The sequence below is a fragment of the Berghia stephanieae genome, chromosome 15, assembly GCF_034508935.2.
Source record: "Berghia stephanieae isolate SIO BIC M18660-M18661 chromosome 15, UCSD_Bste_1.3, whole genome shotgun sequence".
Classification (NCBI taxonomy): domain Eukaryota; kingdom Metazoa; phylum Mollusca; class Gastropoda; order Nudibranchia; family Aeolidiidae; genus Berghia; species Berghia stephanieae.
This window is the reverse complement of record NC_088374.1, coordinates 3,614,739-3,629,738: the sequence shown is the minus strand read 5'-3', so window position 1 is coordinate 3,629,738 and position 15,000 is coordinate 3,614,739. Positions and strand designations below refer to the sequence as shown.

Here is a 15,000-nt window from a genome sequence, read left to right as displayed (position 1 = left end):
ATCACAAGGGGTGAATGTGTTGTACCCAGTCTACCTGACACACTTAAATAATGTGTTGAAAACAGTTGACAAGAGGTATGTTGTAATGAAACTATAATATATCAGAAAATAACATACTTAAACAATGTTAAATATTGTGTTGAAAACAGTTGACAAGAGGTATGTTGTAATGAAACTATAATATATCAGAAAATATCATACTTAAACAATTTTAAATAATGTGTTGAAAACAGTTGACAAGAGGTATGTTGTAATGAAACTATAATATATCAGAAAATATCATACTTAAACAATTTTAAATAATGTGTTGAAAACAGTTGACAAGAGGTATGTTGCAATGAAACTATATTATATCAGAAAATAACATACTTAAACAAATAAACTTGAGATTCTATTTAGCGCAATATCCATTAAATGTGCTTAAGGGCTTTACAAATGGTCTCTGGCGAACAGCAACACGTAACATGGAGAACGAGACATGACGCCTGTTAAGCTATATTATATTTTTCCCCCGACTCTCTTAACGAACAGGTACTCATTTTACACCTGAGTATGTTGAGAGATTGTGAGTAAAGAACCTTTTCCAAGGACTCAACTATGGGCCGAGCAAGCTCAAACCCAGGACCTTCCAATCATTAAGCGAGTGGCATACCACTCGACCACATTGCCTTGACTAGAAAAGTGCCAGAAGACAATTAAGAATAAAAACTACTCGGCTATGGGGGCTCGAACATACGATCTTACAGGTGGAGCAACTCGACCAGGCCGTGAGAGGGTAGTTTTACAATTGAAGTCATCCGCGCAAAGTTTTCTTTCCCGATTGTCTTCCGGATCTTTTCTACTCATTTCATGAGGGGCAGGGTGGCTCAGTGGTACGGTCTTTTCTTCGTACCCGAAACTTCAATCACCCGATGCTGCGCTGTGTGGCCTTGAGCAAGTCACCCCACCCTAGCTCACTTTGTGGCACTGCTCTGCGGCTTACGCCTGGGTTATTCCAGTCTTCCTTGGGAATAGAACCGATAGACGAATTTCCCCTTGACGATTGATAAAGGGAATTTTATTCATTTTTCGTTATTATCAACATTTATTACAGTAAAATAATGTTAACGGAATTTTTGCCAAGTTTAGTTAGAAGGTCAATATTGATAAAATTTGATTTCTTGTAAAAAATGATTAAATCAACCCTTTTTGTACATCTTCGGGAAATATCAAAGCTTAAATTCACTTTCTAAATGTTTCTTACAGTTAGTCATGTTGAAAAAGTATGAAATTTGAGAAAATTGCTTGATAACTTTCCCATACATCTGATCATAAAAAATCACCCGATTTACTTCAAATAAAGATTAAAATGCTCTGGGGAGCATAATTTTTTTTCAGAAAATACAATTCTAAAATGTTCATCTTCCGATTGATTGTGTCCTGCACTGACACATATGTTCCTGCTTCTCTCACTTTTATGAATTAAATCAACAAATGTATTAAAGAGGATTGAATATTTGGTTCTTAAAGCTATGTTGTCTTGTGGTATGACACTCGTTTTCGGATCGGTAGGTCCTGGGTTCGAGCCTCGCATGGCGCATTGTTTATTCCTTAGAAAAGGCTATTTATTAACATTTATTATTATTGATTGTACTTATTTGATTTGCTGATAAAAATATATTCTTGTTTGAGTTACATTGGCAATGCCTAAAATAAACGTTTTTGAACTTTGAACTCTAACGGTGCTCAGGTATTAAATGATCACCTGACCATCAACAGCGTTGTCTCTGTCGGAAAATTTGTAATATCGCCTATCAGGCGTTCTACATGTTACGCGTTGCTGCTGGACAGGGACTCTTTGTAAGTGCTGTTATTTGGTCTAGTGGTATGACACTCGCTTTCGGATCGGAAGGTCATGGGTTCGAGCCTCGCGGGGCGCATAGTTGAGTCCTTGGAAAAGACTCTTTACTCACATTCTCTCACCGTACTCAGGTGTAAAATGAGTACCTGGCCGTCAACATCGTTGTCTTTGTCCGAAAAAATTTGTAACATCGGCTATCAGGCGTCATGTCTCGTTCTACATGTTACGTGTTGCTGTTGGTCAGGGACCCTTTGTAAAGCGCCTTGAGCACATTTAGTGGATATTGCGCTATATAAAAGCTCATTTAAAAAAAGCCCTTTGAGCACCTCTACTGGATATTGCGCTATATTAACAACACACACATATATGAAGTTTTGACCTTTGACTTCAGTCCAGCCACTGACAATTAGAAAATGACGGGAGAAAATGAAATAAAATAGAATTTTTGGCCATAATGATGTTTTTCTAAAGTTAATATATATATATATATATATATATATATATATATATATATATATATATATATATATATATATATATATATATATATATATATATATATATGACTTTCATTTGTCAAATGTACTGTAAAATCTCCAAAAAAAATAATTAATTAACAAAATAATAAGCACTAAGCAATGTCCACTAACGTTCTCAAAGCGCTTTACAAAGGGACATAACCAACAGAAACACGTAACATGTAGAACGAGACACGACGCCTGTTAGGCGACGTTACAATTTTTCCCGACCAAAACAAGGCTGCTTATGGACAGCTACTTATTTTACAGCTGAGTGCGGTGAGATAATGTGAGTAAAGAGTGTTTTTCAAGAACTCAACTATGCGCCGATGAGAGCGGGATTCGAACACCAGAGGACCATCCGATCCGAAGGCGAGTGTCATACCACTAGACCACAATGCCTCACATTAAGTACTCTCGTCTTATTCATATTATTTACTTTTGTTTCACAGGACGGTCCAAAATATGTTTTCATTCTTTCACGCTAGGAATTATATAAAATATTCTAGCACTAGAATGCGACAACATTTAGCCACACTGGAAGGGGTACGTATTTTTCTTAGCTCGTTCTGTCGGTTTGCGCGATTGCCCGATCGCCTGCCCAGCGCTATTCGTCTGACCCACACAATGCGCAGCAATCCATCATGACTTACCAATGCTACTACTACCACCATCATTACCATCCCGACTTCTATAACTTCTCTCTCAATTTTTGGGGATTCCCATGAACAGTCCTCCTTAGCCGATTGATCGAACACGCAAATCGACAGACAGAACGAGGATAACATTATCATCTCTGATTCATTACAAGCACTGCCATGTAAAGTTGCTCTTTGACGCTCGAAGTAAAAAAAAAAAGAACGATAGGTATTGAATTGTAACCGTCAATTTTTTAAACGAAGACATATACTTTATCAATAAAACACGATGAATAAAACTCTTAGGACGAATGAGATATGTGTGAATGGCGTAGTTAAGATGAATAATGAAAAGGAAACCCGAAACGTCCACATATTCTGTCTTCGTCTAATAAAATGGTGGCCAGCTGCTTTCGTTTTCTGATGTCTTCATTTACGTTGATCAAATTGCCTAGTTTACATACACTTTTCCATTCTGTTGATTTTTCTATATTCTGTTTTGGATTGATTCACTTTCAGATTCCATGCTTCTACGGTAGTTGATATTATTGGCAAGTATATTTTTGCTTGATGCTCTGATTCAAAGATTAGGTCTGTATCATCTGCGTATATCAATTTACTAGTGATCTTTATTGGTGGTACTTTTGGTCTTAGATCTTTCATGGCCGATTCGAGTTATATCGTGAATATAATTGGAAACAAGCTATCTCCTCGAGGGGATCCAATTGAGGTTGATATTGTTAGTAATTCTCTGCCGGATTAAAATTGTAATGTAGTGTTTGATAATAGGTGTCTTATAAGCTTCACTTAATCTTTGTCCAATAATGAGTCAAGGATTGATAACAATTTCGTTCCCGCATATAGTGTCGAAAGCTGAACTCATATCGTATGGTAAATTCTTCTTCATATTTCTCCATTCTGGCTTTCAGCCATCGATAGGCCCATGCTTTGTCTGCAGTGCTTCTATCTCTTCTAAACCCACTTTGTGAAGGTGAAAGATATTGTTCTACCTTTTTTCTAGTTCTGTTGAGCGTGATTGTGCTTAAAACTTTTCTTAGCGTGGATAATAAAACATTTGGTCGCAAATTTTCTAAAGGGCCTTTCTTTTTATTTGGTTTGTTTAGCAGAATGAGCTTTCCAGCTCCAAGATTGATATATTGTTTTGTTTTAAATATCTTATTATACATATCAGCTAGTAATTGAATGCCTTTGTCGTCATGACATTTTAGTCCTTCTGCTCTAACACCATCTAGACAGGCGATCTGTTGTTATTGATCTTATGTATGAATTCACTTATTTCTTGGGGTGTTATAGGCGATTAAAGCTCTGAATTGGTCGAATCACACGGTTCCACTTATTAAATGCCCTTGTATTTCTCAGTGTAGTACACGCTTCTTCTTCTTCTTCTTCCAGTGTCATCTCCTGGGTTGAGGTCGACTTGAAATGACACGCCAATCTTCCCTGTTGACGGCTTGCTGACAGCATTCGGCTGCCGACAATCCTGTCCATGTCCTCACATCATTTATCCAAGTTCTTGCTGGCCAGCCTCTTCCTCTTTTCCCCTCAACTCTACCCTCAAGAATCTCCTTGTTGACAGTTTGATGGCGTCTTAGGTGTCCAAAATACCTTAGCTTTCTTGCTTTTATTACTTTCATTAGGGTCGGTCTGATATCAAGGATGTCACAGACTTCTTGATTTGTTTTCTTTTCTTTCCAACTAATTTTTCCAAGGCGACGGAAAGTCCACATTTCAAAGGCCTCAATTCTTTTCTCTATTTGTTTGTTCAAGGTCCATGTTTCTGAGCCGTAGAGAAGTGCTGAGTGGACATAACATTTGAGTATTCTTATTGTTTTTTTCACCTGCGTTTGTTGCGAAGTTAAAATGTTATTCAGTTGGCTGAACCTCGACTTAGCTATAGCAATCCTGTTTTTCACTTCCAGCTCATTCTTTCCATTGTTGGTCATTGTCTGTCCAAGATATTTAAGAGAATCTACTTGTTCGATGTTTTGATTATTGATTTGGACTTTTGCAATTTTTTCAGGCTTCTTTGACATGACCATTACCTTCGTCTTTTGAACATTCATCTCTAGACCCTTTGCTGTACTGTTCAGGTTTACTTGATTTGCAAGGATCTGTAGATTTGTCTCGTTCGATGCCAACAATACTGTATCATCTGCATAGCTCAGATTATTTATCCTCCTACCTCCAATAACAATACCTGGAATGTGCTCGATTTTACGGAAGATAAACTCTGTGTACAGGTTAAATAGATATGGAGAGAGGATACATCCATGACGAACTCCTCTTTTAATTGGCGTGAAAGGTGACAGATCGCCCTGAATCCTGATGGCTGCTTTTTGATGCCAATATAGATTTGTGATTAGCCGTATATTTTTGCCATCAATGCCTGCCTTTTCCAAACATGTCATTAATTCTCCATGCTGTACCCTATCAAATGCTTTTGCGTAATCGATAAAGCATGCATAGATTTCTTTTTGATGATCAAGGTATTTTTGTGTGATATTATTTAAACAGAAAATTGCTTCTCTTGTCCCATTATTTTTTCTAAAGCCAAACTGTACATCGCCAACTTCATTATCGATGGCAGACCTGATTCTTTCTAGGATGATCTTCAATAATAATTATTATTGAAGTACAAGCTTATAGTGTTTATAATTTCTTTATCACTACATAAGGTCTTATTATATTTATCTTTGATTATAAGTCTATTATGTATTTTTTGTCGTTTAATTGTATTCACCCCATTGAACTTTTTCATACTTTCAATCGTACTATTTATTTCTGTCGTCTATTTTCTTTTTGTGATTATTGACTGCGATTTAATTTTATGCATGATTTCATTTCTTTGTCTCTTCATTTTGTTCTTCGCATCCGTATTTGAGCAGATGTTGATGTAAAGTCACAGTTGTTTTTGTTGCTGTGATATGTCATGCAGTATTGGACAGTAATCTTGTTTTTGTGTACTACTTCTCTCGGGCAGTGTTGTTTCCCTGCTCATCAGCACGCTTTGGACAAGATGTTGAATTTCAGTTGGGTTAGAAGCTTCCTTTAAATTCTTTGACGAAAGATTTGAATCGAGTTTGTATATGAAATTTTCTTTGACTAGGTCATCTCTTAGACTGCTAAAGTCTTTGATCGATTTTCTATTTTGTTTGTAATACTTATTCCTTGGCTTGTTTTCATTTTCTGTTGGTCTAAACTTTGAGACTAAGAGCCTATGGTCTGTGGGTGTCTTCATTCCTGCATATGTTCGTGAATCATTGAGAATGCGTTTGTAACGGTCCAAAATTACGATAAGTCTAGCTGATTGTACTTATTGATAATCTTGTCATCAGAATTTTTCCACGTTCCTTGCCATGTAGCAATATGGCGGGAAGGGTGTTTAAAGGCACTACTATAAATAGTAACAGTTATATAACACACTGGGGATGCGCCTTTAGCCCCAAAACCCTCACTCGCTTAGTTTAGGTGCACTGGTGAATCGACTTATCGTATACGTATTACGTCCTCTCCCTCCCTCTCTCTCTCTCTCTCTCTCTCTCTCTCTCTCTCTCTCTCTCTCTTTCATTTTCCTAGCCACAGAGTAACTATTCGAATAGTCAAAAGAATTCCATGTCTTTTGATTAATACAAGGAACCGTCGTTTCTATTGTCAGTAATTCGTTGCTGCGATTTGGAAACATCCTTCTCATAAAAACACTATGTCGTGCCACTATGATCCTGTCATAGGCAGTAACATTTCTTGATGCTTGGGTCTTCGCTTTTAAATAATAATAAATAAATAAATAAATAAATAAATAAATAAATAATAACTAATGAATTTATATAGCGCTTAAACATCCATGTTAATTGTGCTCTGCAGCGCTTTACATAAAATTAATCATGATACTAAATAATAAGCATGAATACAGAAACAAAATCTAAGCAACCTATATTCCATAAAATATAAGCCCTACAAACAACTCAGTCTTCAGACATTTCCTGAAAGATAATATATTTTCACAGGAACTTGTCCGAGGGCTGAGTGCGTTTCATAGTCGTAGAGAAATGGATGAGAAGGCTTTTTTTAAAACCAAAAGTGGATTTTGTGGTGGCAACTTAAATTTCGAGTGGATTCATGTTTAAATTAGTTCCTGTAAATCTCCATGTGCCAATCCATCCTGACATCTAATCACATGAGATGTGCGGCTATGCAGTCTTGTTGTGTGACACTCGCTTTTGGTATCTGAAGGACCTGGGTTCGAACCACGCTCGGCGCATAGTTGAGTCCTTGGAAAAGACTTATATGAACCTTATATCACCGTACTCAGGTGTAAAATGAGTACCTATCCGTCAACAGCGTTGTATTTTTCCGAAAAATTTGTATTCTCCCTAACCAGGCGACATGTCCCGTCCTACATGTTAAGTGTTGCTGTTGGCCATGGTCCCCTGTAAAGCGCCTTGAGCACGTTTAGTGTATATTGCGATATATGATAGCTCAATTTCTTGTTGTTTTTTAAAGATGTGCAAGGCAAACTTTTGATGCCTCGGGATGTGTCGCCAAGGGGCTGCCCGAATATATCCACCCCCAATTGGATAATGTTGTCAAACTTTGCCATTGATAAATGTTCATAGTTATGTTTGGTTATTTTTAACGATAATCATTGGTTTTTTTTTTTTTTTTAGAAACCAACGATCGATATGAATGATAAGTGTACAGAAATCGTAGAAAAGCTCTACAATATCGGACTGGCCAAATTGATGGCAAGGACTCGATACACACCTAAACTCAAGACGTTTGTAAGTGTTTGCATTTCCATCATAATACAAAAAGAATTTGTTTTGAATATCGAAATAAACAATTAAAAAAAAACACACACACACACAAAATGATTAAACCAACGAAATCGACAAAAGATAAGAGAAGAATAACGAGTAAATCAATATGTGACCCTTCGTGTCAAAATGGTATTATGTCGGGAGGGACCAGATGCTAAAAAGTCAAATTATAGTGAAACTGGTAAAACGTATGAAACGTTGGTATTTAGCACAGTCAAATATGATATTCCTTCTCCTCTATAAAGCAAAAAAGACTCAAATTAAGTCTGCTATTTCTGGCTACAAATTCAATTTTCAGCATCCAGGTCACCCCGACTTAATACTGATTTGAGACGAAGGGTCACATATAAATAAAGCGAACGTAAAATACAACAACCGTGACCGATCATGGCAATCGTTAACTTATAGCCTGACATTGACCAAAAAATGACGTCAAAATGCCAGTCTGTGGCCACAAAAGAAAACAAATCGTGAGTTGTATTCAATAGTTCAACCAATGGGACTACTTGTTTCCATGAGCTCTACTAATGACAACTCACTAGGCGGTGCAAAAACCAAAAAATGACGTCAAAACCAGTCTCTTTGGGTTTCAGTGTTAGGCAATTACATAGCGATGGCTACGGACTGATACAGAGGGTATACTGATGACGTCACGTGTATATCATCCAAGGTTGCTTTCCTTGAGGTGAGACCACTGTAGCTTCCTATCGCGTTGTTTACCTTGGAAACCTCAACTGGTTGTGTCCGAGTCAACACAAAACTGTCCAAATGCACATAAACAGATCAAGTCAAGTCTTCAAATGTATTTCGTCAACCCAGCTTCTAAAGTCTTCCTCCGCCCTAAGGACGGTTTCGTAGCCACCTTCAAGTTTAATGACTGAACAGTGGAGGACGATGTGATCGCTGGTCTCTGGGGCTGCCTGACATTTCTGGCAGGTATCACTGTTTGCAAGTTTCCATCTGCACATATTTGATGCAGTTCTGCCATGTCCAGTTAAGAGGCGGTTTGAGGAAATCCAGTATTCCCTGGCGTTATTGAATGCAGACACTCTTTTGGTTGGATCTTTAATGATGTTTCCTCCTTTTGGTGTTTCCCTGTTCCACATTTCTCTCCAGTTTTCCCCCACACTGAAGTCTAAATGGTACTATTTGAAATGGAACAATGGGTCCATATGGCCTGTTGGGGAACTAAATGATACTTTGCAAAGCAAATTGCGGCTTGTGGCCTTGTGGTATGACACTGGCTTTTGGATCGGAAGGTACTGGGTTCAAGCCTCTCTCGGCGCATAGTTGAGTCCTTGGAAAATGCTCTTTACTCACAATTTCTTACCGAGCTCAGGAGATGGCTGTTAACAGCGTTGTCTCTCTCGGAAATAGAAATTGTAAGAACGCCCCACTAGCGCTATGTATCGTTCTAAATGTTACTGTTGGTTTGCACCCTTTGTAAAGCGCTTTAAGCACGTTTAGTCAATATTGCACTATATAAAAGCTCAATCTCAAGTAAACCTCGTAGATCTGTGCTTGTTGAACAAACAACAACAGTCAACTCATGTAACACACAGTCCTGACGATGGCTAATTGGGCCTGAATGTAGACTGTCTCAAACATCGTGGTAAATATTAAAATAATAATTTGCTCCATTGCTACATGTCGAGCACTTTTCGTACCATATTTGTATCCAACACGATTCAATATATATATACATATATATATATATATATATATATATATATATATATATATATATATATATACATATATATATATGTGTGTATATATATATATATATATATATATATATTAGCAATGACTATCCCGCACAAATCTTTGGGCCTCTTTTTCGCTCACGAAGTGCCCAAATTCGCGACAAAATATGGGACGAAGCCGTTCCGTACATGCTATTTTAAAACATTAATTACGACGCTGTTTATCGATGGATATGACTGAAAGTTGGCACACAGTTAGAAAAGAGGTCATTTTATATTATGTCAAGCGACAAAACTCGTACAATTTACCAGGAGACCGTTAAAAATAGATTTTTACTCTTTGGAGTACAATATTTCTAAAACTAGAAAGAGGAGAGATTTTGTCGCTCATAAGGTTATAAATGCACATTTCTTCTATTTATATTTCAAATTTCATTGGACTATGATAAGTACTTTTCCCGTATTCTCACAAAACATCAACACAATTTGCATTTCAATGAGTGAAAATATGGAGATGGCCATTTTGCTTCCCTCATCGCACGACACGAAAATGAGAGTGAGCCAGGCACGATGGCTACCAGATGGCCAGACTTTAACCTGACCAAATTCGACTTCAAAAGTGGCTAAATAGAAAATCATATGGCTTAAACTTTTAAGACTGGCCCACTTAAAATGAACTAAATTTAAACAAACAAAAAAAATGAATAGACTAGGATAAATGTCACTGAGACAAAAATAGATGAATAACATTTAATAAAAGAAACAAAATTATATATTTGGCCACACACGTGGCCATCTGAAATCTTGTTTGCAAAGACTGACGACACAAATCTTCGCGCGCTTTTTTTAAAAATTAAGGTATTGTTTCATTGTTATGTCATAGGGATAGTAGATTTACTCTCTCTCTCTCTCTCTCTCTCTCTCTCTCTCTCTCTCTCTCTCTCAAATAAATACTAGAAATAACATAAGCCATGGTCTCAATGGACTGATTGATAATAATTTAACAGGCTGTTTTCGTGTCATTTGTATGGGTTGTAAACACAAAATTACACTTCGGAAAAGTTCCAAATGATCAATGTTATGTATATTTTAAAACAAAATTATAGTTGACCCTAGCCATACAGCTCTAACACTATACAAGTTAAAACTCTTCTGATGTCTTCATCATATTTTCTGATAATTTTGCCATAAAATTGCCAAGTTTTAATATCTTACTTACTTACTTATCCGAACCAGCGACCACCTGAGCTCTAGCCCTTCGGTCTTGTGCCATGACGTAGAAGTTAGATGTCTTTTTTAGTTGTTCCAGGTGACTATAAAGTGTGTTACTGATGCTTGGATTTGGTGGGAGGAATGTGCATCTCAGGTCTTCAAGAGGTTGACATTCAAGCAAGTGGTGTGTTACTGTTTCATTGGGTGTTGACATAGGGGGCAGGAAGGGGATGTGTCTTTTGTAATTTTGCTTAAATGGTTGTTGAGCGGTATGTGTTGTGTTCTTAGTTGAAAGATGATGCTTTGCTGGTGTCTTCTGAGCTTATTTAGGCAATCAGTCTTTACAGGAGTGGTCATATGGGAAAAAATACATCTACCCGTGGTGCTCATTGCCCAACTGTTCATCCATTCTTCTCTCTTATTTGTTTTGATTATTTGTTTCGCTGTGTCTAAGGAAACTGGAATTGATTGTTGTAAAAGTGTTGATCCGAGTCTGGCTAGTCTGTCTGCATTGTCATTTCCTGGTATATTTGAATGTCCCGGTATCCACTGGAGAGATAAGTCTACTCTGTGTGTTGTAAGGAATTCATCTGAGATCTTAAACTATTGAATGTTGAGGACAGTTTATCTAAATCGAGAGCTTGGAGAACCGATTTGGAGTCTGTGAAGATGACAGTGTTTTGAAGTTTTGAAGGGTTTAGCTGGAAAACAGAAGAGAGGTGTCGCAGTGAGGCTTCTATTGCAACTGCCTCTGCCTCCTAGTTTGAGCAGGAGCTTCCGCAAGAATTGTGGATTTTATCACAGGTTTTATCTGGGTATTCTACTACAAACCCATACCCAGCATTTTTAGTTCCTTTGTGGGCAGATCCATCTGTGTAAACATGTATCCAGTTGTCTTGGTAATCTTGTATTGTCTTCATTGCTAATGTTTGTATATCTGATTTGTTTTTATTTCTTGTTGTTTCTTCTTCGAGGTTAGTCTTTATTTTTGGAAGTTTTAGTTCGGCGTATGGAGGTTTTTGACTGATTAAAATATATTTTTCTCTGTTTTCTGGGAGCCTGTGTCTTTCATTCAAGTTGTTAGCAATGTGAAGCAGGGATTTTTGTTTTAATCTTGTTCTTGGTTTCCATTTCTATGCCACTCTGTAGTGTGATGTCCTCTGTATGTCCTTACTTTTCTTAATCCACCCCTATAGCTCATACTTGTTTCCTAGTGCTGTAACTTTAACACTTCTATACTCCCTCTTTGGTCGGCCCGTGGCCCATGTCTTCTGAATGACTATCTGTGATTGATTGTAATCATGTATCCTTCTTAAAAAATTGAGATTTTTAAGGGAAAGGGATGGTATCCCTTTGTTTAAGGCCCACAGAATCTCTCATCGACACAAATGACCCAGGACGTGACGATCCTCTGTTTATGAAATATGGCCCTTTAAGCAGAAAGAATAACTGAAATTGATAACTGCAAGCCAGGAAACAGTAGGTGGCGGGGAATGGGCGACCGTCAATCATGAAAGAGACTGTGGGAAAGACAAAATGAAGGCTACTTGACAAAACCCTATAGAAAAATTAATTATATGAGGAACATGCATCTGCAGCTCAACTCCTGATGTTATGCAGCTGACAAGGAATACAGGTTAGGGTGGGAAGACAGACCAGCATGCCATGACAAACAAAAGTTTTAATATCTAATTCTACGTATTAAGCGAGATACAGGCACAAACCAGAATAAAACGCAGAAAAACTGTCCCATATTTTCCGTATTTTTTCTCTTTGTGAGTCATCCAAATAAATGACAGCTTTGAAACGGCATAACTTTGTTATATATTAATGGATTTTCAAAATTTAAAAAGACTTTTACTCAGTGGAGATAGGGATTTGATTTAAGAATAGTATTTCCTATAAAAAAGAAAACAAAAATTTTCATAGTCATTGCTATATATATATATATATATATATATATATATATATATATATATATATATATATATATATATATATATATGTGTGTGTGTGTGTGTGTGTGTGTGTGTGTATAAATCTTTTTATATTTACTTACTAGCCGCAATGTATTCATCCATAAATAAAGAATGTATTAAACGCTTTTTTTCCCACAGATGGATTCAATGATCCGAGCATTGAAAGACACTCTTAAAGAAAGCATTGATAACCAGGCATGGCTAGGGGCAGCATCGAAAATCAAAGCTAAAAATAAGGTATAACCATAACAATAATTATATTTTCAACTATTTTGAGATAACCGTCACATTACTGTGAAAAAGAAACACGGGGCTTTTATATATCTCAAGGTTTGAGATTTTCTGCTATGATGAATGTCATTTGATAATGCTGATGATGATAATAATAATAATAATAATAATAATAATAATAATAATAATAATAATAATAATAATAATAATAATAATAATAATAATAATAATAATAATAATAATAATGATAATATTAATAATAATAATAATAATGATAATATTAATAATAATAATAATAATAATAATAATAATAATAATAATAATAATAATAATAATAATAATAATAATAATAATAATAATAATAATAATAATAATAATAATTAATAATAATAATAATAATAAGTAAGAAGAAGAAGAAGAAGAAGAAGAAGAAGAAGAAGAAGAAGAAGAAAGAAGAGAAGAAGAAGAAGAAGAAGAAGAAGAAGAAGAAGAAGAAGAAGAAGAAGAAGAGAAGAAAGAAGAAGAAGAAGAAGAAGAAGAAGAAGAAGAAGAAGAAGAAGAAGAAGAAGAAGAAGAAGAAGAAGAAGAAGAAGAAAGAAGAAGAAGAAGAAAGAAGAAGAAGAAGAAGAAGAAGAAGAAGAAAAAGAAGAAGAAGAAGAAGAAGAAGAAGAAGAAGAAGAAGAAGAAGAAGAAGAAGAAGAAGAAGAAAAAGAAGAAATAGATATTAATAATAAATGATCATGATGATGATGATGATGATGATGATGATGATGATGATGATGATGATGATGATGACGATAATAATAATTATGATGAAGTTGATTTATTTTTCAGCCAAATCTCCATAAATAAAGATCTAGGTGCATCAATAGGCACCGTTGTAACCCAATTAATTTCAGCACAGTTTAAACTTTTTGATAATTCAAGGACCAGTTTTCTAGCCATATTTTTTAATTCGAGTTTGTCTAGAGTACGACATTTAACTGGTGAACCAAATACCCTTCAACAGTCGTGACGTCACTTCCTTCCTAATGACGCATGGTAACTTAGTAACACTGGCTCTAAACTATCGGAACAATGGTGGACGCCCGTATGAAATATTTCTCCGACGAGCATACAAGTGTATCCAGAGGAAAAAAACCACCCCATAAATTTGATCATGTTTTGACTTTTACACATTCTGATCACAAGGCATATAAAAAGTTCTAGCCAGCATGAAGAATAAAAAGTAATGATTTTCTTTGTTTAGAACCAAGATGGCCGCCGTTGCCGGGCGGACGTGACATCAGACTATTAAATCCAATTACCAAACAGATGGTTGGGTGACGCGGTGACTCGCCGTATGGTCTCCTGCCTTGTCACAAATATCTAGTGATGATCTTGCTATGTGAATTGTGCGGCTATGTGGTCTAGTGCATGACACTCGCTTTCGGATCGAAAGATCCTGGGTTCGAGCCTTGTTCGCCGCATAGTTGAGTCCTTGGAAAAGACTCTTTAATCACATTATCTCACCATACTCAGGTGTAAAATGACTACATGCCCGTTTACAGTGTTGTCTTTGTCCGGAAATAATTCTAATATCGCCAAATAGGCGTCATGTCTCGTCCTACATGTTAAGTGTTGCTGTTGGCCAGGGACCCCTTGTAAAGCGCTTTGAGCACATTTAGTGAATATTGCGCTGTATAAAAGCTTAATTTTTTTTTAAAAGTACCGTCATTAGACGGATCGCGAAAAACAAAATTAATGTCCTGACGTTGTGTACTTGGGTAAGGTACTCAACACACAATATTACTTCAGACAACGCAGGCGTCAATGAAGACTTGGCTATGTGAATTGACAAATATTTATCGTATAAGAGTTTTATTACAAAAGGAGCCAACTTATTCTGTATGGAATTGAAATAATCTGTTATCATGTTGCCTGATGTTGAAATAAGTGAAACATTTTGAATCGCATTCAACATGGTAAATCCGCGGAAAGCTCTCTTTAAATGTTCATATTTATTTATTTATTTATTTATTTATTTATTTATTTATTT

At 36.2% G+C, this 15,000-nt stretch overlaps 1 protein-coding gene across 1 annotated transcript in view; it reads left to right on the top strand.

The window, feature by feature from the left end:
• Positions 1 to 15,000, top strand: part of LOC144960810 (neprilysin-like) — a gene marked incomplete in the record, with an annotated part of 50,716 nt that overhangs the window by 10,926 nt on the left and 24,790 nt on the right. The window contains 4 exon segments of the mRNA XM_078894157.1: positions 1 to 75; positions 2,811 to 2,904; positions 7,682 to 7,795; positions 12,870 to 12,968. The exon segment at positions 1 to 75 is cut by the window's left edge and continues 59 nt beyond it. Of these exon segments, the coding sequence (XP_078750283.1) occupies positions 1 to 75; positions 2,811 to 2,904; positions 7,682 to 7,795; positions 12,870 to 12,968 (382 nt within the window).